Source organism: Leuresthes tenuis, unplaced genomic scaffold, assembly GCF_036924035.1.
Source record: "Leuresthes tenuis unplaced genomic scaffold, fLeuTen1.0.hap1 SCAF_7, whole genome shotgun sequence".
Taxonomy (NCBI): domain Eukaryota; kingdom Metazoa; phylum Chordata; class Actinopteri; order Atheriniformes; family Atherinopsidae; genus Leuresthes; species Leuresthes tenuis.
Window position 1 is genome coordinate 19,125,728 of NW_027325361.1, and position 21,694 is coordinate 19,147,421.

Consider the following 21,694-nt stretch of genomic DNA (forward strand, 5'->3'; position numbering starts at 1 on the left):
GGAGAAGGTTTTTTTGGCCATTTTCATTTCAAAGTTCTTCCACACGGCACATTGGACAGAGCCAAAGTTATTTGTAAGCATTGCAACGTTGACTTGTCTTATCACCGGAGTATTTCAGTTCCTTCAGTTCCAATAAAAGTGCGTTATATGCTACTTTTGAATCCATTATTGGGTTTTGTGTATAACAATGCGATTAATCGTGATAAGTCACAGGAAATAATGCAATTAAAGAATTTAATATTTGCCCAGCCCTAGTTAAAACTTCTGAAAGGTTTGTTCACTTGTATTAGAAAGCTGATGGAGACGATACTTTTTAGGGCTTTTAATAAGTGAAGCATTTTATCAGACTGATGTTACAACATAATAGCTGTTAAGGAATGAAAAAGTTGTACTTCAAAGTTATCCTGACAGTAAGCTTCAATCAGCATTCAGTGTGTTCCACAGCTGAGTGGCTACACTGACGACTGTTTCAGAGTCTGTAAATGACAGATATTGCAGACACATGAAGTCTTCCCAATCCAGAGCAGACTGATCCTGAACCAGTCCCCTCTCTGCCAGTTTCATCACCAGCAGGGCTCGCTTGATTGTCAGCCAGTTATGCACAGCTGTGGTTGAAGAGCTTCTGTGATTGAAGAGAGGGACTTGAGGGCCCCAGAGGAGCACCTGAAGCACGGCCACCATGTCTGTCATCTGGGATGCGCTCTCACTCTGAATCAAAGAGGACAGATGAAGAAGGCCCCTCCGGTATGAGCACTCAGACTGAGTTGGAACTGAACTTAGAGATCTTGGGCTCTCTTGTGGGGGTAGGCAGAACTGAATTAAGGCCCCTATCTGGACTTTAATGGAGGTCAGAAGCTGAGGCGCTGACAGAGTGGAAGACTGCAATGCTAGCACTACACGTGGAGAACCATGAGTCTTCCATAATGCCTGGATCCTCGCTTTTTCCTTAGTCTTTTCCCACTCCATTTCCCCCTCCTGCCTGCTGTTCCTGGAACCTCTCCACGCCTCAGAAGCATCTCCTCCCAGCATGTTTCCCCCCTTGTCTTTCTCCAAGCTGGGCCATACAAGAAGGATCTCCTGGGGGCTCAGCTCAGCTGCAACGGCGCTGTTGTTGTACAGATGGTGCGAGCCCATCAAGATCTGCAGCAACAGAACACACACCTGTCTGTCATAATCTGAGCACTCTTTGCTCGGCAGCGAGCGGCTATCCACAACAAAGTCCTCTAGAGTGGCTTGTGGCAGGTCTCGCTCGATGCTCACACAGCGTCCTCTCTGAAGCAAAGACTGGACTGTGGGAACATTGGCGTCAGGGGAATCTGTGGCACTCTCAGTGCTGCTTCCAGCTGGTGGTTTGCAGGGAGTGCAGTCTGACTCTGAGGGACAGTAGTCAAGAGTGTTGGTATTGTTTTTCAGGATGTCGGTAATTTCAAAATAGGCAATGACATCCTTTACATTGACATGCGATGGTTGGTGTTTGGGGCAAGCAGAGGACGCTTCATTTGACTGTTTGTGTACCTGCGCAGAAACAGAAAGGAAAAGGAAAACTCAGAAAACTATTCTCAGTAAACTTGCCTGAGAAAAAACTAAATAAAAAAATCGATGCCAAGTTGCAGCTGTGGTATCTCATGACAGTTAAAAGGAAGTGTTTAGCACCACAAGTAAGGGGAACATTTTCAAATGTTGATACAGATCACATTTGTGTTTCTGAGTGTTCTGTGCAGTGTGCATGCCACACTCCTCTGCAATGTAGCTGTAAGTGATATCTATGCAACAGATCAAATTGTAATGCACCGTGTTCAGAACATGTTTTAGATTGTGCAGAAAGAAGAAAAAAAGGGATGTAGTATTACTCTTAAACCAAGCACCCTCCCTGGGAACTTTGAGCTGCGCAGGCTGTAGTAAATCTTGTCTCCAATCTGCCTTGGCTCGCTGCCCTCACATAGCAGGAAATCCTGGGGCTGATATGAGCTGATAACCCTCTCTTTGCCCTCTCCCTGTAGCAGACTTCGGGCCTCCACGCTCTGCGCCATGCTTCTAAGAAAGAGTAGGTGGCGATGCTGGATCGCCTGAGAAACAAGGCGCTTGTCAACAAAGCTGCTAAAGAGTGAGAGCAGATGTTCATCTGGGGTGTCGAAGCACAGCTGGGAGAAGGACGGTGAGAAGGCAGGACTCCCTCTGGCTGGTGTGACATCCTCTGCCTCCTCACTGAAATAAGTATCGGGTATGGGTGCCATCATGTACAGGGGGTTGTCAAAGTTCTGAGGGCATCTTCGCAGAGGAGAGAGGGGAGACAGAGCAGAGGGGCAAGACATATTGCTGCCGGGGAGGGAAAGGGTGCGAGTCAATCTCTTTCTGGGCACAGGTGGCGGCGTGCCATCGGAGAAAAATCGCACTTGGTGTCGGAAAGGATCTGAGGAGCAGAGTGAGAAGGATTTCCGTGAGATCTGAACAGCAACAATGTAGAAAGAGTATCTCTAACACAAAGTTTCCGAAAATATTGCGACAGGGACAAAAGACATGAAAAATGTGTCATACTAAAAAAACATCCCAAAACCAACAGGGTTTATTGTAGCAAATTAGTCTTATCAGTTCAAAGATGTGGAGGAGCTCATGACTCATGGACAAGTAATCGTGTTAAATATGTAATTACAATGAATCTGGGGATGTCGCCATCCTCAGTGGATACAGTAATATCATTAAAAGATTCAGTGAATCCAGAAAAATCTATCAAACGAAAGACGAGACCTACAACTAAACGTTGAATGGTGGAGATCCTCTGCAATGGATTCTCTTCTCGACATGGGCTTCAGAATAAAATGTTAAACATTGGCAGAAAACAGTTTGTCATTTTATCCACAAATACAAGTTCGAACTCTTTCATGCAATATATAGCAATATCATGCCAAACCACAGTCTGCACTTATTTGTGTCAGCATGGCTCCGAAAGGTGCCAAACTGGCAGCCCTGCAGTTCACCACTTTGTTTTTTTGTTCAGCACATGTTTTGTACTTATCTTGAAACCGAAAATAAGGTTTGGATTATTTAAAAACAACTGCATTCTATTTCTATTTACATATTACAAAGCATTCCCATCGTTTTTGGAAACCGAGTTGTCGAGTAACCCGGTGGGTTAACTTCGACATCACAGCAGTTTGTCCGACTGAATATATTGCAAGTCATTGTGCTCTGTTCACATACACTTCACTGAAAGTAAAAGTTTCAGGGGGTTACTTCCTCTCTTCGGTTCTCATTAACTGAAAGGCAAACTGAGAAACACGACCCACAAGCTGTAGTATGCCGTGTTGGGTTTTTTTCCCCATCATTCCGAACAGCAGCTTAAATTAGCGGGTCATTTAACTGATTTTCCACTGAGAATGTTAAATTACATAAACTTACATTTGATGAATGTGTATTAATATATATATATATATATATATAATGTGAGTATTATCCCACACCTGACCTTCATCACTGTGTAAACCTACCGTAGCGCTGGTGAATGGGGCACTGGGCTGCGTGACAATCAGTGGGTTCAGAGAAGACTTCGTTGTTTGCGTAGTTTTGAAGCTGAAGTCCAGCAGGGTTGAGGGTAAAACTGTCAGACTCCACACTGGAGCTCCTGAGAGAATACACAGAATCGCAGAACCCTTCACCCTTAAACCATGAACATATGTTCAGTGCACGAGCGAACTGCTGTCACTCTCCAGTGTAACGTGCGTGCATGCAAAATGTTTGGGGAAGAGCGTGCACTGAAGGATACTTAATTCACATGTGGAATAACTTGTAGAATCAACACTTTCCTAATATGTTTTCAAAGAATTTTATGATCTAATGAAATGCAAATAAGAGTCTTTTCCTCAAACATTTCTGAGACTATTTTGTTCGCTTGTCTTACCTGCGCTGTTTGACAGGCAGTGCCGGTGCCTGTTCCTCTGCTCTGCGCCCAGAACCAGACGCCATCAGGACTCTTCAAAGCTTCAACACCCAACCTGCTCCTCCACCTTTTCACACCTCCCCCCCGGCACTGAACACACTGCATATGCTAAGCTTAGACGTGTAATTCTAATTCTGTGTCTCGCTGAAACACTTCCCGTCTATTTCAGTCACACCCTCTGTCACATTTTCCCTGCCTCTTACTATTATTTGTGTTGTGAGTTTTCTCAGGGTTGCTTCTGTCGCCTTTTTTCTCTGATCGTTTTCTGTGTGAGCTTGAGGTTGCCACCGGAAAGGTTTTGTCTGTTCTGAGGGCAAAACTGCTGTATGAGCTAACCACAACTTGACAGAACGAGGAAGAGCAGTTACAGCAGAGCCCCTTCATTTTGAGCGTGTGTCAGCCTCTTCCTCTCAGGTGCAGTTCATCTATATTCATCCTTGGCATCCTCGCGATGAAGTTCTCGCTTTGGGGAGCTTTTGATTTAAGGGAAAGTTAAAAATACTCAAAGAGATAAAGACAAGTGTAAGACCCATTGACTGCCCCGTGAATGATTTGCCGCTATAGGAGGACAACAGTCCAGCTTCTCAAAAAGCCATTTAGAATTGTTGTGTGTGATGAGAACAAAAAGACGGGAGAGTCAGTTTCTGTCTGTTGTAAAGTCCAAAAGTGTTTTCCCACTGACTGACTGATTTGTTTCTGAGACATTTCACCCAGAAGCGCTAATGTCAGCATTATAAAAGGCCAGAGAGAAAGTTCACCCATAATGCCATTCTGCTGGCATAGATCAATTGCTACTGTAAGTGTAGACGATCCGTGTAAATACTATACAAGGTTCTTGTATATCAATCTCAAGTAGCATTACAACCAGTATGTTTTGTGTATTAATGACATCTATAGATGTTGATATCGATGCAAGCTGCAGACAGTAGGGGTGAGCAAGCCACAAGACTGTAAACAACTGAGTTTTGTGGCTAAGTTTGCGTATCCTGATAGATGTGCTGACACCTGTGTGATATCACATGTAACTCCCACACACACAGTCTGGTACGTGACGGTCTAATATATGAATGCAGCCATTATGTGAGCTATCATGCCACTTAGAGTGTATTCTTGAGCTGCTGAAGTGCTCCCCCATTCGAGACTCATTCATGACTCACACATCCTTCCGTTTAAAGGGCTGTTGCTCCTCTCGTAGTTATCGGTTGTATTCAAACAACAGCATGCACAATTTCATTGAAAATCTAGCTACGGCTGTGCCAATGTGATGTTGTTGACCTCATAGTTTACTATGAGGTTTACTCAAAGACAATTTGCACTTGAGTGCAGTGTTCTAGCTGCACTGAAGTGTTGAATCGTTTTCTGTTTTCTTATGTAACAAAAAAAAAAAAAACCCAACCAGATAAACTTCCGCAGAATTTTCACTGTCATCTGAGAACAGAAACAGAGAGGGACGCACACATCAGAGGATCACACTAAGTCACCGACTTTACACAATACTGCAACACCCCTGCTGAACATATGCTCCTCAGAGTATGGCCTATTCTTGTTCCCACAGCAAATGTAGTAACATTTTTGTAATACTTGCATCAGAAAACCTAAATGTCTGATTTCCCTTGGATTGAAACAACAACAACAGACCAAACGTCAGTTTATGGGTTTGACTAGAGGACAGACTATGCTTCATCCTATCCTACTGTAATATGAAAAACAAAGTGGACTCTTTTTTTGATCCATAGATTTGACGTTTTCCAGACATCACACAAAAAAGCTTTTAGTCCATTCCAGGAGTTAAAATTTAAACCAAACATGGGACAAATGGCACCTTGTGATTATTTATTTATCAGAACCTAACCTGAAATGTAAAAGCAGTGTATGAAAAAAAGAAAAGAAAAAAAAAAGTTCACCCCAACTGCTTTTGTAAGAGCTGCTAATCAAAAGCACCTTTTAATTCATCATCAGCAAATGTGAGCACCTTTGTAATAGTAAAGAGGTGATCAGTTAGATACATCTGATTGGTGAGTTAAACTGGTTACGCAGGCAGGCAAGTGAAAAGTGTGACGAAAATGTTTTGTAGTTGTAGAACTGAGTCGTATCTTCAGACTTGTAAATACATGTCGGAACATGTAAATTTGATTTGAACTCGTACTTGTTATCACACATTCAAACATGGTGACGCATGTTACCAAACATATGTCTCCATTCTAGCTCCATGCAAGTTTGGGCTTTTTGGGGGCTTTTGAATGCTGCAAACTTCAATGAACTGAAGCGACTTTGTAAAGAAGAGTGGGCTGAAACTCTTCCACGAGAAGAGAGACTGATAAAATCACCCAGAAAATAATAAAAGTGGTTCTGCAAACTATGAATAATTAATTGTAATTCATTTTTCACACAACATTTCTGCATTTTGTTCCATAAATAATGATATGGTGTAATATGTCACGTGTTGTTGCTCATCTTAGTTCATATTTACCCAGTTTATGACCTTGTAAAACATTAGAATAGCGTGTAATTTTCACATGATTATAATTTTGCTGAAGAACTGTCTACAAGGCAGCCATTTGTTCTAATAATGTGGAGAATCTCAAATGTTCTGTTACATTATGAGTTGTGCTTTTTTTTCTGTAACCGAATATATCAGAATATCTGTGTGTGCTCTCATAATTACAAACAAATGTTCTCTTCCATTCATTCAGTTAGCGTATTGTTGCTGTTTGAGAGGTGCAAGAGAGTCTGAATTCAGTTGAAGCTGAAAGCTTTCATTTGCCTTAAAGCATTAATGAGGAATTATTTACGTCATGCGTATGAATGAACCACATAGTGAGTAATTATACATTTAGATGGATCCATTCTTGTGTTCAAGCACTCAGCCTCTGCTTAGGGCCAAACACTGCGTCACAATGATATGTACCCTCTAAATTTCAGTGCGTGGGTGAGGTAAGGACGACAGCTACAAGGATGCATCAGGCGACCAGCGTTAAGGGGCCTCTCAGCAGCACCTCTTCATATGCTAAAGAGCATATCTGGTTTCTCTGAACACACTTCATGCTTATGACCATGAACATGCATGAAACAATAAGGTCTACAGAAGCAGAACGCCTGAGAGGGACGGACCTTTAAGATCATGAAATATAATTGTACAAGACTCAAACATGAATCGCACAACACACATCACATTTTTACATTACATTACATCAGAAATAAACTAGTTTATCTCACAAGGACTTTCACTACATTTTACACAGCTTTTAGATGAGGGAATGCATCATTTAAATGAGTTTGAACAGTTCTTCTTTACATTATTGCAAGTCTCACAGATTCAGCTCGAACAGCTTCATATGAAGTGTTTCTTTATAATGTGATAGAAGCGGCGTTTGAGCTTATCTGGGTGTCTTGGCGTACAGGAGGATGAAACTGAGGCTGAGCTGTTGATGGGCGCCTGGGAGTCTCCTTTCACTAATCTTCCCTGAGACTGCGAGTCTGTTGAGTCTTTGGAAAGCGTCTTCTTGGCTCCTGACAGGTGAGAGCAGTTGCTTCTGATGCCTTCTGTGTTCGTTTCTGGAGCTTTGCCAAGACAGCTTGAAGTCTCTTTGCTGTTTAAGCGGTGTAGCCCGGTTTGGCAGAGTAGCACCTCCTCGCTTGCCATCTGGGGGCTTTGGCCTAAGGTGACAAAGCCGTACGGGGTAGTGACTTTGGTGAGGTGTGGCAGGGAGAGGGCGGCTGTACTTGTGGGATCCAGGCAAAGTTGGGCGTTTTTGCAGGAGCGGGGATAGTGCGCGTCCCTCTGAAGCAGAGACCTCCTCTTGGTTAAAGGGTCTGAAAAGCTTCGTTCGGCTTTGCGGTTTAACAGAATCAAGTTGGAGCAGGAGGATGATGAAGATAATGAGATGGCAGAGCAAGCTGCAGAAACTGATGACTTAGGTTGTCTTCCAGCACTCCTCAAGTCTCCTTCTGGCTGTGTATCGTTGTCTTCAGTCTCCTTGTCCAGTGATCTTAAGCTGGTCTGCACAGACAGGCTTGGTATAGTGAACTGTGGGATGCTGTCAGGTGTCAGGATGTTCGGAAAAATGTTCTCATGGCTTGTCTGGGAGTCTGTAGAACATCCGAAGGACTTTGCACTGCTGGTAGCCCACAACAGAGCTCGGATCCCTGCACTGCTGTGCCTGCGGGCGGTGGAGAAGTCATCTGAAGCTTTGTTTCCACTGGAGATTGCTCCAATGCTGAACGTTCTGGTGACTGCATACTTCTCCATTTTTATACGTCTTCCACTGTCTTTGCACACAGGCTCGGCTGTAGTTGGGCAAGAAGAGGGGTGACAAGCAGCTTTTATACTTTTGCTTGAAGTGTTTTTTTTGTCCTCCTCCAGATGCATCCAAGGAGACGGAAATGTGACGGAAGGTGCAGCCGGAAACGGTTACCAACTAGGGAGCTTTTCTAATAAGTACGTATAATGACGATGTTCTCTCGCAAAGCTCTTCATATGCAAAAGAGAAGCCGGCGCAACAGCAGCATCTCCATGCCTCTCAGGGTCTCTGGCAACATGACAGATTTATAGGCTTGACGTTAAACCAGATGAAATCCATTTAATCTCATGTGATCAAATGTTTTTTAAACTGATTTTTCATGTGCAGCAGGGTCAGTGTCCTCAAATGAGTTAAAGAGATCAGATGTTTCTAAATACTTTCTGTTGTGGTGTTGGTTTGACACTGGAAATCAGGATATGGAAAAAGGTAATATGAACCAAAGAAAAAAGTATTTTCAATGAGATTTTTGCCTGTGTTGCATGCACTAATCTCTTGAGGAATATCCAAAGATTTTGTATTGATGTTTACAATGTTCATTTCTTTTTTCAACCCTAAGTGTCTTTTTTCATGTCTCTGTATGAGTGACTGCTGCTGTAAGGAGTGTTATTGGGACCCTTGCCAATGCTGTCTGGCTTTAAATGATAATCGTTACAGCCACACTTTTGTAAATGATCATGACTGAATACCCAGCATGCGTAAAGCTTTATAGAATCTTCAGCAGTGACCTTGGCTACGTGCTTATTAGTATTTAAGCTCAGTTGCTGTCATTCTTGTTAGGAACAGGAAGGTTTGAAAATAATCAAATCATACTCACATAGTTATATTTTCTCATACAGTAAAACCACAGACTGGAGGTGAAACACAGGTACAAACAGGTGGGCAGTGTTTAGATTTCTGTTATTTCTAGCAGCAGCAGTGTTGTTTTTTTTTTTTGTTTCCGCTTCTGCTGCTTTTCATCCTGGACTCCACACACCCGCCCATTTTTGCTCGCTGTGAGTTAATTAGCAGGCTGTGTTCATTGGCTGGCGCTGATTGCGCCAGGTGGGTTCCTTTCTGCTGATTGGCTACACGGTTGTATCTTCAGGGTACATTTTACTCTCGCAAACCGCCACTTTTTGTAGTACCATTGCTTCTCTTCCTCATCACAGACACTAAAGTCCAGTCTAACCCGCGGCAGAATGACTTGTGAAGCCCACACAGATGTAGTGGAACAGGAGCTGGAGGAGGAGCAGGCCGAAAACACCGAGGTAACAATGGGCGGACAATGTATGTAGCATCCCAGTCCACCCAGCTACTAAAACCTAAGGCTTCTGGAACGTAAAGGCCCGTTTGTTGTGGTAGTTCTCACGGCTTGTGTCTCCGCCTGCAGGTCAGAATTGTGAGGAGAGATGGTGTGCTTCGCTCCATGTTGCGCGGCCTCCTTTGGCCTTTTAACATCGTGGTACGTAAGTAAGCCAACCAGCCAGCGTGTAGTTCACCTCAGCCAGAGAGACGGGCTTAACATGGCTCCCACTTGCAGGTACGGGCCTATCGCGGGTTCTGGTTGGTGCTTGGCTTCCGAGAGCCTAAGGAGAGAGTCGTCCCCTGCCCAGCTGTTTCCAGCCCCGCACGACACAGCCTCACTGGCCGCAAGCGGCTCCACCGGATGACCCGGCTGCTGCTGTCCATCCTGCCCCGCTGGGTGCAGCGCGCCCTGGGCTACCCGGTGTCCAGCAGCATCGGGCTCTCCCTGTCACCAGGTATTAGAACAGGGCTGCACTCATTCTGTTGGCTCTGTCGGGTTTAATTTAAAAAAACAAACAAAACCCTGCCCCATTTTTCTTTTCTGCTGTGGTTTGTCAAACTGTTTATTCTCCCAACTTGTGTCATTTTTTTTTATAAAAGCTGGACAACTGCTAGCATTGCTCAAGGTCTACAACCTTGAATAAAACTTTAGGAGCACATATGCATTGGTATGTAAATCGGGTTGTTTTGTCTGCTGCCAGTTGAAGTATTTGCTGGTCTGCAAGGTGTTTAACCTTGCAACTAATGCTGATGAAAGTATGTGCCTCTAACATGCTATTCAATGCAAAGTGGCTGTCTGTGTGGTAGAGGTGGGTCATTGTTGGGCCTCTGATTGGTGGTTCGTAATTCTTCCGCTGCTTGAACTCCAACAGAAATCAGAGTTTCTCCCACTAAACCATGCGGAAAGGGCAGCAAGCGAAAACAGGACGACCTAGACAAGGATGACGAGGAAGAGGAGCATCAGACTTGGGTGGAGGCACTCTCTCAGGAGCTCGCAGAGGATGAAGGCCCAGAGGAAGATCCCGACTACGAGGTTGGTGCTAAGCTTTTAAGTGAGAGGTTGGTGGTACCTGGCATCGGTGTACTGACTGTCAGAGTACCTTTTACATTATAGTGATCATTTGTAAACGTGCAGAAATAAAAGCACCTTCTCCTGTATTCGACACTTTAACACTAGACATGTTTGGTATGCTTTAAAATCTGACTGCTCCAGCGGAAACCACCGTAATCTCTCTCTTCATTTGACAGCCCAGTAGTGTAGAAACTGAGAGTGAAGAATATGCCTCACACAACAACACGGAAAGTGACCTAGAGGTTCCAGGGAAAGGCATCGTCATTGAAGATGTGAACACGGTGAGATGAGTGGTCTCATTGCATCATGGTGATGAGAATGTGGCTTTAACTTGACTCCTTTGTCTGTAGGATGCTGCTCCATCCACACTGGCTGAAGGCTGTACCCCTGATGTTTAATGTGTCATATTGACAGTATGTTTAAGTGTTTCAGTGGCTTTGTATGTTTATATTTGGTAATTGAATAAAACTTTATCATTTATGCCATGTTATGTTGTGATTTGCCACTAGATGGCAGTAATCTTCTTTCAAACACAAGGATGACAGTGGAGACTTGGCTGACTTCAAATGCAGCTAACATCACCTTTACAAAATGTTTATTTGCATTGTTTGTAGAATTTCCCAAACTTGGACCAAAGTGAGATTGACGCTCTTTGAACTGACGTGTATTTGAACCAATTGAAGGAAACTGTTTCACTGACTGTACATCAGTAAGTGAAATGCTGACTAAGCTTTGCATCCTTGCACAGCAGTATTTGCCTTCTTTACAAACCGAGCAGTTACTGTTGGAACTCTGATCTGTAAACTCTCATTGGCTGTGAAGCTGCTAATTGGACTAAATGCACTTAAACGTAATGGTGCTGGAGTTGAAACTCTTTGCTTCACTAATCTTGAAATCTTCTCATGAACAGTCTGAAATATGGTTCTTTCTATGGACTTTTCTCTCCACAAACCAGGAATGCTGCCTTAGCCATTTAACATTTCTCTTGCCACACCCCCACCACCAAAAAGGAAAACCAAACTGTAGCCTTTCTCTAAACCATCTATTTACTGGAAACTGTCATGAATTTGTTTATGGCCTTAAATCCTGTCACATGGCTGGTTTAAAACTGTATACATTTCCTTTAACGGTGGTTAAACCAGAGCTATTTTTGCATGTGACTTCTGACTCTTCCAACCAGAAAATAAGTGCTATTGAAATGCCTATTGGCGCTTCACTGCAGGGGGGGGGGGGGCTGCTGCCATGTAGCCCTCCTGACATCAGAGGAAGCCGACATTTGCTGCTGCCCACAGAATCTTACCTTTTCCATCCCGTTAGCTTTTATAGCCCATGTTTTACTGAGTGTGAGCTGTATTTATGGAGGTGGGTGGCAGCCCACTGTGGAGAGCCTCTTGACAATGACTGAGCCGGTACTTGTTCACCACATTGAGCAGAACCGACAAGTGTTCCAGATGAGCCAGTGGGTTTTAAAAAAAAAAAAAAATTATTTATATAAATGCATTTGTTTAGGTACACTTGAATCCAAATGAGGCTGGAAGAAGTATTCAAGTCACTGAGCTGTTAAGAGAAACTTGAAAGGGGAACTCTCTGTATTCTGCAGAACAGGTCAGTTGATTAGTCACAGACAGCCTGGAAAAAGAGCCACCCCCCTTCACTGACCGGTAGATCTATTAAAATCAAGTTTTAAAACCTTGACACATACAAAACAAGTCAGGACAACTCGGTCCTTTCTTTTATACTGTGATATTAGACTGTTTTTTGCAATGTTAAATCACTGAAATACTCCTTAAGACTTATGTGGCTGCACCACAAGTCTTTTCTGAAGCTTTGAGGAAAATCACTTTTTTTTTTTTGGTAGGTTGATTTAGGACAGTTGTTGAATTATTTATAATTTTCCCAGAGCACTTAAAGGACTTGTGACCCACACTGCCGATCTGTTTTGGAGATCCACATTGAACTATGTGAAGTATCTTTACAAATGTACATTATTGTGATCAGTTAGATAATCGAGTGTCTTGATACGTTTATTGAAGCTGCTAAAAAGACTTAATTCAGATTTTGATGGTTCGTATTGTATTCATATTTTTTTTGGTCCGAATAATCTGCATAGCTTCCTGTTTGCTTCAGCTGTGAATAAGTCGCAGCTCGCATGATTGCGTCGAGGGCAAGTTAATAAGTGTCGCTATAGCAGAGGTCTGAGCATCTCAGCAAGTAGTGCTACAGCGACGCAAATAAGGCTAAATGCTTGCTGTTTTCAGTTGATGCTTCTGTTTAATTACAAGTCTCACAAACACTGTGCCAGGAACAGGAAAAACAACACTTCTGACACCCTCGACAAACAATTAGTCTTGGTTTCATTAAATTTGTTTGCACAGCTGTTGTTCTGCAGGGGTCCGCACTAATTTGTCATGTACATCTGAGTGATGCCTCTGATGCTGCACTTACAAAGATGAGTTGTAAACGTCAACATTCGACTGCCTTCAATTAATTCCTGAAAACACTCGAGCTTGTTTTGACAACTTTGTCACTTTTTTTTTTTTTTCTTCTTCTTTCCCTTGGAGAGATATGGTTCACCGCCAGCTGCTCGGGTGCAAAGGCAGACAAATGCTTGATCTGTGAGACAATATGTGTGTTTCAGGGGAAGGGCAGCAGCAGCGAAAGTTGGGTACAGAAGAGGAGCTGATGGTCTCTGGGGGTTCTTGTGGCTGTTTGAAGGGTAGCCCGCTCAGCAGAGAGGATCGACCCCTGTCTTTTGTGTTTGTTGCCAGCTGGAGACCACTTTTTAAAGTGGGAAGCTCTGTCTTTGCCTTTCAACTACATGTTGAAAACCACACAAGCTAAAGGGGACAATGATATTTCCAAATATGCTTTGGAACTTTGCCTCGGGTACAGAATGAGGCACTGATCTGGTTCTGTAATGGATGGCTGCACGCTGAGGAATCTGGAGAGGTGATTAGTTTAGATGCTGTGTGGTTATGTTGCAGGCAGGAAGCACTTTCACATAATGCCAGAGGTATTTTTATTTTTTTGTTTTTCCAAGCGATTACCTGATCCGTGAGAGCCGCTCCGGTGTTGATGCAGCACAGATGGTTATAAAACCTCCCTGACGCACACGCCCACACACCCAGAGGCAAACTGCAAAGCCATGACTAGGACTTAGTGACACGGGCTCATTGTCACCTCAAATGAATGGCGGCAGGTGCCGGCTGCTCCCCAGGCCCCCAGTCTGACCTGCAGCCTGTTATCGTCTGTAATACAATGTCACTCTGCTTTGTGGGCCAACGAAGCAGCTCAAACACACTCCCCCTGCCTCTTACTTCTTCACTGAAACGCTCCTCACTGTCCTTAAGTACCACATCGACACGGTCCTGCAGCCTGATTCACTTTACCTCCAGCCTAATGACCAGCTGTCCCCGAAGATTTCAAGAGCATCCATCACCTTCGGAGAAGTAGAGCAGGAATAGAGGCATGAAAAATGTAGCAGACAGACGCAGGCTTCTGTTAGTCACACACTTTGATGCTGTAGACGGTGACGGCTCCTAAGAAGTTTCAGAGTTGAACGAGAACTGCAGATGATGTTGATGTACGCTCTGTTCGGGGATTTGAAAGCTCATTGGCAGATGAGCAGCTGCTACTTCAGGGCCCTGTCCCTCAAGAGCAAGTCAAGATTTTGGAGCAAGACAAAATTAAGTAAATTTTCTGTAAAGATAACATGACATGGCACCGTTTTTTTTCATTTCCTCGATGGTGCCTTTATCCCTTTCAAATAGTTTTATATAATAATCTGGAGCCCTGAACTATTACAGGCCGGCTTATGCTCAAAGTTAAAAAAAAATTGTTACTGGGCAGCATCACATCCCTATCTCATCTGTATGAGTATCCTTCTTGATCAATCCAGATGGATTTAGAGGCTTTGCTACCATCTGTGTTGTGATTGTCCTCTCCTGTCATGTCGGGAAGAGGGGGGGGGGCTCAACATGTGTATTATGGGTGATGTTAGCCCCTGCTCATGCCAGCTTTCACACATTTAGGATGCTATTCTGAGCTGCATACGAGACCAGGGAGATTTGTAATGACTGGTGAAGCCATGGCATGTGAGCATAAAAAGATGGCATCGGTCCAGGAGCCCAGTTTTACGGCTTTTAAAAAAACATAATTCACGAGCAGGAGCTGCAGTGCAGGAGGATTCCTCTTCTGAGCTCTCTGACCTTTGACTGTCTTTCATTCAATTTGTTCACACCAGGTGGAGGAGTCCAATCGCTTTCTGTTCACCGGATGTGAGCTGGGCAGATCAAACTCTCAAGCTGTTTGCTGCAAGGATCTCAAGCTGGAATACTAAATATGATAATTTGTGCACTGACTGAAGGTTTTCAGAATCAGCTGTGCGATAATTAAAGCTGACATTTAACCCGGAGTTGCTCCAGTGGAAAAGTGATCAGAACCCTGCTGTTTAGTTGATGGAGACGAAACACAACGGGAGCACTTTTTGTATAAATTGTCATCCTGATGACTTCAAGTTCTAAATGCAGTCATGTTAAGCATGCACTCCTAGTTCAGCGAATGCTCTGGAAAACTCTTTTTTTGCACTGCCCACTGAGACAGAAGCTATGTGACTAACATGTTGAAAAAAATGTTCCACCTAACCCATAGATTTGCTTGGTTTTGTGCTTCAACCAGCTGGATAATGATATTCCTGGCTCTGGATTCAAGCCTGTCACATAAAAGTAAACAAATGGGATCAAAGCTACTTTTAAATGGAAACACTATGCTCTCTCTTGCAGCTTATTAGCCAAGTTCACAACCCTTGAAGCAGCCTCTTCACTAAAGGCAGATGAATGAAGTCTGATGATTCACATTCACCGTTGCCATCTTCATCATGAACAGTGAGCAGCGCTTTAAGCTGCTTTGCTTGAGAACATCTGCCAAATACAGAAAATGTAAAATATGTTGAATGATATTGACCTACTCTGGAGATCAGAGGCTTTATTTCGCAAAGTTGTGTATTTCTGGACAGTTCCCACAGAATCTCTTATTTTTTTCACTACGTACAAGCAAATAAAATAAACTGAAAAAGGACATATTGCTAAAAGCATTGATGTAATAAACTGTTTTGGGTCATTTTAACTATAAAGGTTTGAGGGTAAGAAAGTCTTTCAAAGTCAAAGCTAGCTCTGTTTAGATTGAGCTGAATCAGCTCCTCAAACGGTACAGACAGTAGGGACATCTCTTGGATAAAGACGCTTTGGCACTTTCCACCTTGTCCTGTCCTCCTCTGCCACGGAGGTTGTGCCTCTGCATGTCATCTTAGCCTCAAATTATTCCTTCTTCAGCAGTTTTGAAGTCCAAGCCATCAATGACAACAACTGTGCTGAGGTGCCTTTCAAAATAAAAACTATTTAAGCTGAAGTTCACTCTTATTGTTTCAGTGGGAGAGATCAAGCTGCTGAATAATAGATGACCTAATTTTGTGTTGCTGGGAATAAAGCCCCTCTCGCATGCGGTATCTGCAGTGTGACTGCTGTCCCTCTGTGAACTGGGCACACTGCAGCCAGTCAAGCACAACTAGGATGTCTGGTTTATGAGAAACAGACAAGGAGAATTTGTGTTCTTCATGTGGTGATGAGATGGAGCTAATTCCTGTGACACTGCCCACAGTGCACCCACCTGTTCACGTACTGTGCACACAAATGATTTTGACACTCACTTATGGCTTGATTTTTGAGTTTCCAAAGATGCCGGCAAGGTTTGTGTATCAAATAAGACAACCGGCAAGTGTTGTATTTCAAAATTCTGCAGTGATACTTTGCTGCATCAAATCATCATCAAGTCATATTTAGGCTCTTGTTTTGGTAGACATAGTAGAGCAGATTAAGCTGCAATAGCAAAGTATGAGAAGAGTCCTGCCAAGGTAATAATAAATCTATGGATAACATTTAAATGTCACTTGATGGCAGCCCCATTTGAACCGTCACTCTGGACTATGTTGGCTACATACATTAATCTTTGGTGGCCTAATTCTGCCTCAGGATCAAGTGATGTGTTAACTGAGGATGACAAAATGTTGTGGGGTGCTACTGAAAGTTAGACAAACAAAAATATTCAGGTTTTGCAGCACATCTTTGGTGAAATAAAATGTTGTTAACGCACAATTAGCATAGAGCAGTGTTAGGTCCTCGGGACCCACTGCCCTGCATGTTTTCGACATTTCCCTCCAACACCCTGTCATAGAGGATCCAATAAGGTCAGGTCTGAGGGAAGCTATGGCACTTCTCTCTTCTCCAGGTAGTTGTTGCACACTTTATAGGTGTGCATGGGGTCATTGTCTTGCTGCAAAGCCCCCTGTCAATGTGAGGACTTATCAAATGAGTTCCCTGAAGGTTCAACATGACACTGTAAGATGAACTGACATCCCTGTGGGTGCAAGATCACAAACTTTGTCTGCAGCAAGACACCCATACAGAATCTCTGACCCCCCCCGGTGCTTCACGATGGTGGTTACACTGAGCAGTCGTGCTTTCATTTATTTGATGACTGAGTTAAACACAATGGTTTAAATGTGTTTGTTTATTACACTGTTCTTGTTGTCTTCAGTCTAATTTAGGTCCAATCCAACAGGTCATCGAGCCCTTCAACTGGGGCATTGGGAGCCATTTGGATGCTAAATGACCACAACTCATTAATCACTACAAGAAAAGGGATAGCTTGCCTCTGTGAAAAGGAGAGAAAGGGCCAACAGGCGATAATTGGGATTAGCCCTGAAGATGGTCCTTGACCTACCTCAGTCTCCTCCACTGGTTTTGGGGGTGTGACAATAGTAACTTTCTTGAATCTCTGCCATGCCAGCCTGCCAGCTAGAGCCGTCTCCAGCCTGTTGAACTGTCAGTTGAGGAACTGTCAGTTGGAAACTGTCAGTTGGAAACTGTCATGCAGTCTAAACACAAAGAGAAACTTTTCTCCAGCAGGGAAAGTAGCTCTGGGTCTTCAACTGTGAGTCAGGTCATAGTAATGTGTCCCAGTGGGGCGATGCTGAGTGCGTGTTAAGAATCGGTGATGTAGCAGTCCCTGACACCATCATATCCTAATAAAACTGGCTTTCGTAAAAGCTGTAACAAAGTTTGAATATTTTCAGCTGTATCTGTACTTTTGGAGTGATGAACCCACAGAAAACTATTGCTCGTCTCTGCAGGGCCGGTCCACTTAACTGAGCTTCTTTTTCATTCACTGTTCAGGTGTTCAGGCTTAGTTGCAAAATCTTTCAGAGGGCGATATGTCATTCTTTTACAGCTTTCATTTCTGGAGCTTCTGGTAATTCAAAGGGGGAGGGGCATTTAAAACCTGCAATGAAAGGCCACAAATTTAAAGGGCTGCCAAAATCCTTGAAAAGATTCCCTCCCAGGTGTGAAGAGGACGTCTTCTCCTGCTATCTAGCTATCTGTGATCTTTAAAGCTTAAATCAGCTTGAATGTGACGTCTTTTTTAAAATACGATACAGTCAAGTGCAGAGTTTGATCTCTAATGTGATGTTTTGACTTCGATATTCTTCCCTAATTTGTTAAGGCTACACTTCCTCCTTGTTTTTTACTCTTCACTCCAGTGTTTGGGTCTGTCACCAGATTGAGATTCTCCCAAATGCCCCACGTTGCTGTTCTCATTGAATACAGTCTGTGGTAGCAAGCAGACTAATACGCTCCAACTACCAGCCATCCAATTAACCCACATTTCTATGCAGTTTCTTGTTGTTGTGGAGAAAGCATTTCTGTCACAGAAGCAGAGTTTTTAGCGATGCTGGTTGCAGAAGTAGGACAGATAAATGAAAGGATGCTCGGGCTCTGATGGTAAAGAATTCTGTTGGGGGAGGCTGAACAAACACCGCAGAGGATTTTTTGCTGGATCTTCACATTTTCAGGCTCATGAAAAACTGTATTTGTTTTATGCGGTTAGATAAGCTGGTGGATGTTGGCGAAATTGCACATTTTCTTTGTGCTGCGGGACGTGGAGGCTGTTCAGGGTGTGCTATTGTTTTGTTTGTCATTATGTTTTTACCCGCAGCTTTGTGCCGTCCTGTGCTCTTTGAGAAAGTGCCAGCTGCAGCTTGGTGACAGTAGTGATAACACGCAGGGTGTCTGTTACACCTCGTGCCTGCACACGCAAGTACACTCAGCTAGAGCAAGTCGAATCCTAAACTTGCTACTTTGATGTGGCCACTGGCACTAATGAGATTGCTCATATTCTCAAACAGAATTATTGTAGTCCAAGGGTTTGTGTATCTACATACACACGCACACACACACTCAGCTCCAGAGCTGCAGCCAGACTCACTGCACTTTGTTAGACTACTTCCTACTAGTAATTTGGCTCATTCATCAAATATTAATGAAATAACACAGTTTTAGGATAACTCGGCCTGGATTCTTGATAAGAAGTAAGGTAAATAAATATGAGTCACGCATTTGTATGAGAGTGTGTGCGCGCTTATATAGATTTAAGTGATACATTAATGTAAACCTCCACCCTAAGGCTTGCAGAGTCCTGGTGGTGTTGATTATATCTGTGACTGGTGAGGCAACAGGAAATTAAGCGAGGAAGTAACACCTCATAGCCTCAACCTTGAGGTTGATGCAACGCAAAGCGCCTGAGGCTACAAAGATAACAGTTCCTCACATACTGTTGTTTTTTGTGACATATTTCTTTGCGAGCTCTACTGTCTGGAGACCCAAGCCATTTTAATAGATTTTCATTTCACCTTACCTTGGCTGTCTGGGCACTGCTTATGGGCAGTAGTGAGTTTATACCTTCGATCCTTCAAAGGGTTTTTCTTCAGTGTGATTGATTTAACTGTGATTGGCCATGAAGAGCAACAGCCTGTTTGGCCCTTTCATGGCTTGTGCACCCACACTGACAGCGCTTTGGAAAAAGGCTGCCATTACTGTTGCTGCGTCTATCAATTCAATTAAAATCTTTTATTTATTTTATTTTGTTGATATGAGGGCAGTATTGAAGTAAGACACAGAAAAAAGAAAAAAAAAAGTCTAAAGCTTCCAACATGAGCTAAAACTTGCAAGGGCTGAGAGTGCCTTTTAAAATCTGGCCCGTAAAGATAAAGGGACAGAAAGATGTACCGATGGAGAGCGGTGTCAGTGCAGCTTTACAGAACAAGGGAAGTGCAGATGTGCCGCTTTGCTCTCGCCTCCTTATATAACATAAAAGCATGAAAAGAGTGGCCAGAGGCATGAGAGTACAACCGATGAGCTGCCAGGCCTGGAGCGCTCCTGTGATACCTCGAGGCACCAAAGCTGAGGCCATTTGCCGGGTCTAAAAATAAGCAGGAGGTGAGAATAATGTGGTGGCAGAGAGAATGAGTTGTCTCTGAAATACACTCGAGTGTGAGTTGACCAAATTCATCAGGCTGAGTTTAGCTTGTTGTTGCTGCTGTGCTATTGTACCTTTAGAGATTACATAACTTTTGATTTACAAGAGTGGGCTTCCAATCTATTTCCTTGCCCCCCCCCTTGTTCACTTTTCATCTCTCCCTGCTGTTTGTGACATTTGCTGTGGTGTTTATGGGGGCTGTGTGCATTGCAGGACTCAGCCTAACCCGACTGGCCAACCGTCCTAATCGGCTCTCGTGGACTGAGCGCTAACAAGCTTTAAGCAAAGAGAAGCAGTGGTCAGCAAGAAATGCCATCCTGTCGCAAACATTTTCACCGTGCTGTTGACAACTAGTGTTGAGGTGAATATGTGGTATTTAAACGAATATGGTTTACTGAGACATTTTATGTATAAATCTAGCTATATATACATGTCAGCTGATGCAGTACATTGTGTGAGGCAAAAGGGAGAATATGAGAACTCTGCTACTCTGCAAGTAATTTTTTTTTAAAATGTGCACTCACTAATAGCAGCTTATTTCTTCCAGTTCAGCAAAGCCCAAGCATGGAAAATATCTCCCCTTGTGCACATGTAATTGGTTTTTATTATCTGTACCCTGCTTCATCGCTTGTATCATCTGCAGTGATTGGGTTTCTTCTTGTCTGAGGAGTTAAAACCGGCTGGAATCCACAGTAAAAGAGAAACATAACCCCAGAGCTTTCTAATCCACCCACTATGCTCTGCGCTACTTCAATCTGCATACGATGTGGGAGGCTATTGTGTGAACTCACTGATCTGATATGGGCAGCACATGCACACACCTCGCACAAATGCCCATTTATCTTTGTACCAGAACTGCAATGAAAGCACCAAATGATAGTGTTTTTACACAACCAACAGAGGGGTTTTACTGCCTGAGCTTCTTTGTTTACAGCAGGTTGATGTGATTTTTCCATTAGTTTCCACACAGACGGGAAATCAAAAGCTTTTTTTTGTTGCTCATATTAGACAAATACGGCCTGAGGCGGAGGAGTCTCCAGGGATGCAGTTTGAGGACAGTATTTGTTTGCTTTCATTTTGATGCTGCTTATTTCAATCTGTGTGACGTGATGTCACACAAATCTCAGAGGAGTCTTTATGAGAAATTATTGCCTCCTGATCTGTGCAAGCCCTGCTAATTTCCAATTTTGAATGTGCATTTATATCATTCATTCCAACCAAAGCCGGAGAAATGCTGAGATAAAAGACCAAAGTCGTACTTTGACCTTTTTTGGTAAATATACTGATGGTTTCTAAGTTACTGTTTAATGACAGCATATGACACGTTTCACCAGATACACATTTTACATTTAAGTTACTTTTGTCTTGGCGAATAAGTTGCAGAGAGTGACATCACATCTGCAGCAGATTCTCTCAAAAAGAAAAGCACAGATGCACAAGCCTGAAAAGAGATGCTGAATTCTCCCCATAATAAACCACATATAAGTCACCATGATGCAATTGCAGTTTTATGTACCGAATCTTTGTGTTTCTGTTGGCTTATCTCTCTGCCTGCTGGCATTAAGCAGTTCAAAGTCTTACCCTGTATTTTCTTTCCTTTTTCTTTCTTTTTATGTTTCATTCTATCATTTTTATTTTTTCTTGTAAAGGTGGAAATGAGCTGCAGCAGAGTGGGGCTCGGTAATCCTGCCATCCATGCCTCCCAGTCACATATGCCTTATTTACTCCTGACAG

General features: G+C 43.3%; 3 protein-coding genes across 3 annotated transcripts in view; 1 reads left to right on the forward strand and 2 right to left on the reverse strand.

The window, feature by feature from the left end:
* Window positions 1–21,694, reverse strand: part of edem3 (ER degradation enhancer, mannosidase alpha-like 3) — a 461,179-nt gene that overhangs the window by 335,106 nt on the left and 104,379 nt on the right. The window lies entirely within an intron of this gene.
* On the reverse strand, window positions 308–4,256 carry LOC140312062 (inactive tyrosine-protein kinase PEAK1-like). The gene is made up of 4 exons (XM_072389718.1): window positions 3,896–4,256; window positions 3,486–3,619; window positions 1,851–2,410; window positions 308–1,515 (listed from the first exon to the last, which is right to left on the reverse strand). The coding sequence occupies exons 1-4, from the start codon at window positions 3,958–3,960 to the stop codon at window positions 418–420; spliced, it is 1,857 nt and encodes a 618-aa protein (XP_072245819.1). The 5' UTR covers window positions 3,961–4,256; the 3' UTR covers window positions 308–417.
* Window positions 9,609–11,071, forward strand: org (oogenesis-related gene). The gene is made up of 5 exons (XM_072389724.1): window positions 9,609–9,676; window positions 9,755–9,974; window positions 10,392–10,552; window positions 10,768–10,872; window positions 10,942–11,071. Exons 1-5 carry the CDS (start codon window positions 9,641–9,643, stop codon window positions 10,987–10,989), a joined length of 570 nt encoding a protein of 189 aa, XP_072245825.1. The 5' UTR covers window positions 9,609–9,640; the 3' UTR covers window positions 10,990–11,071.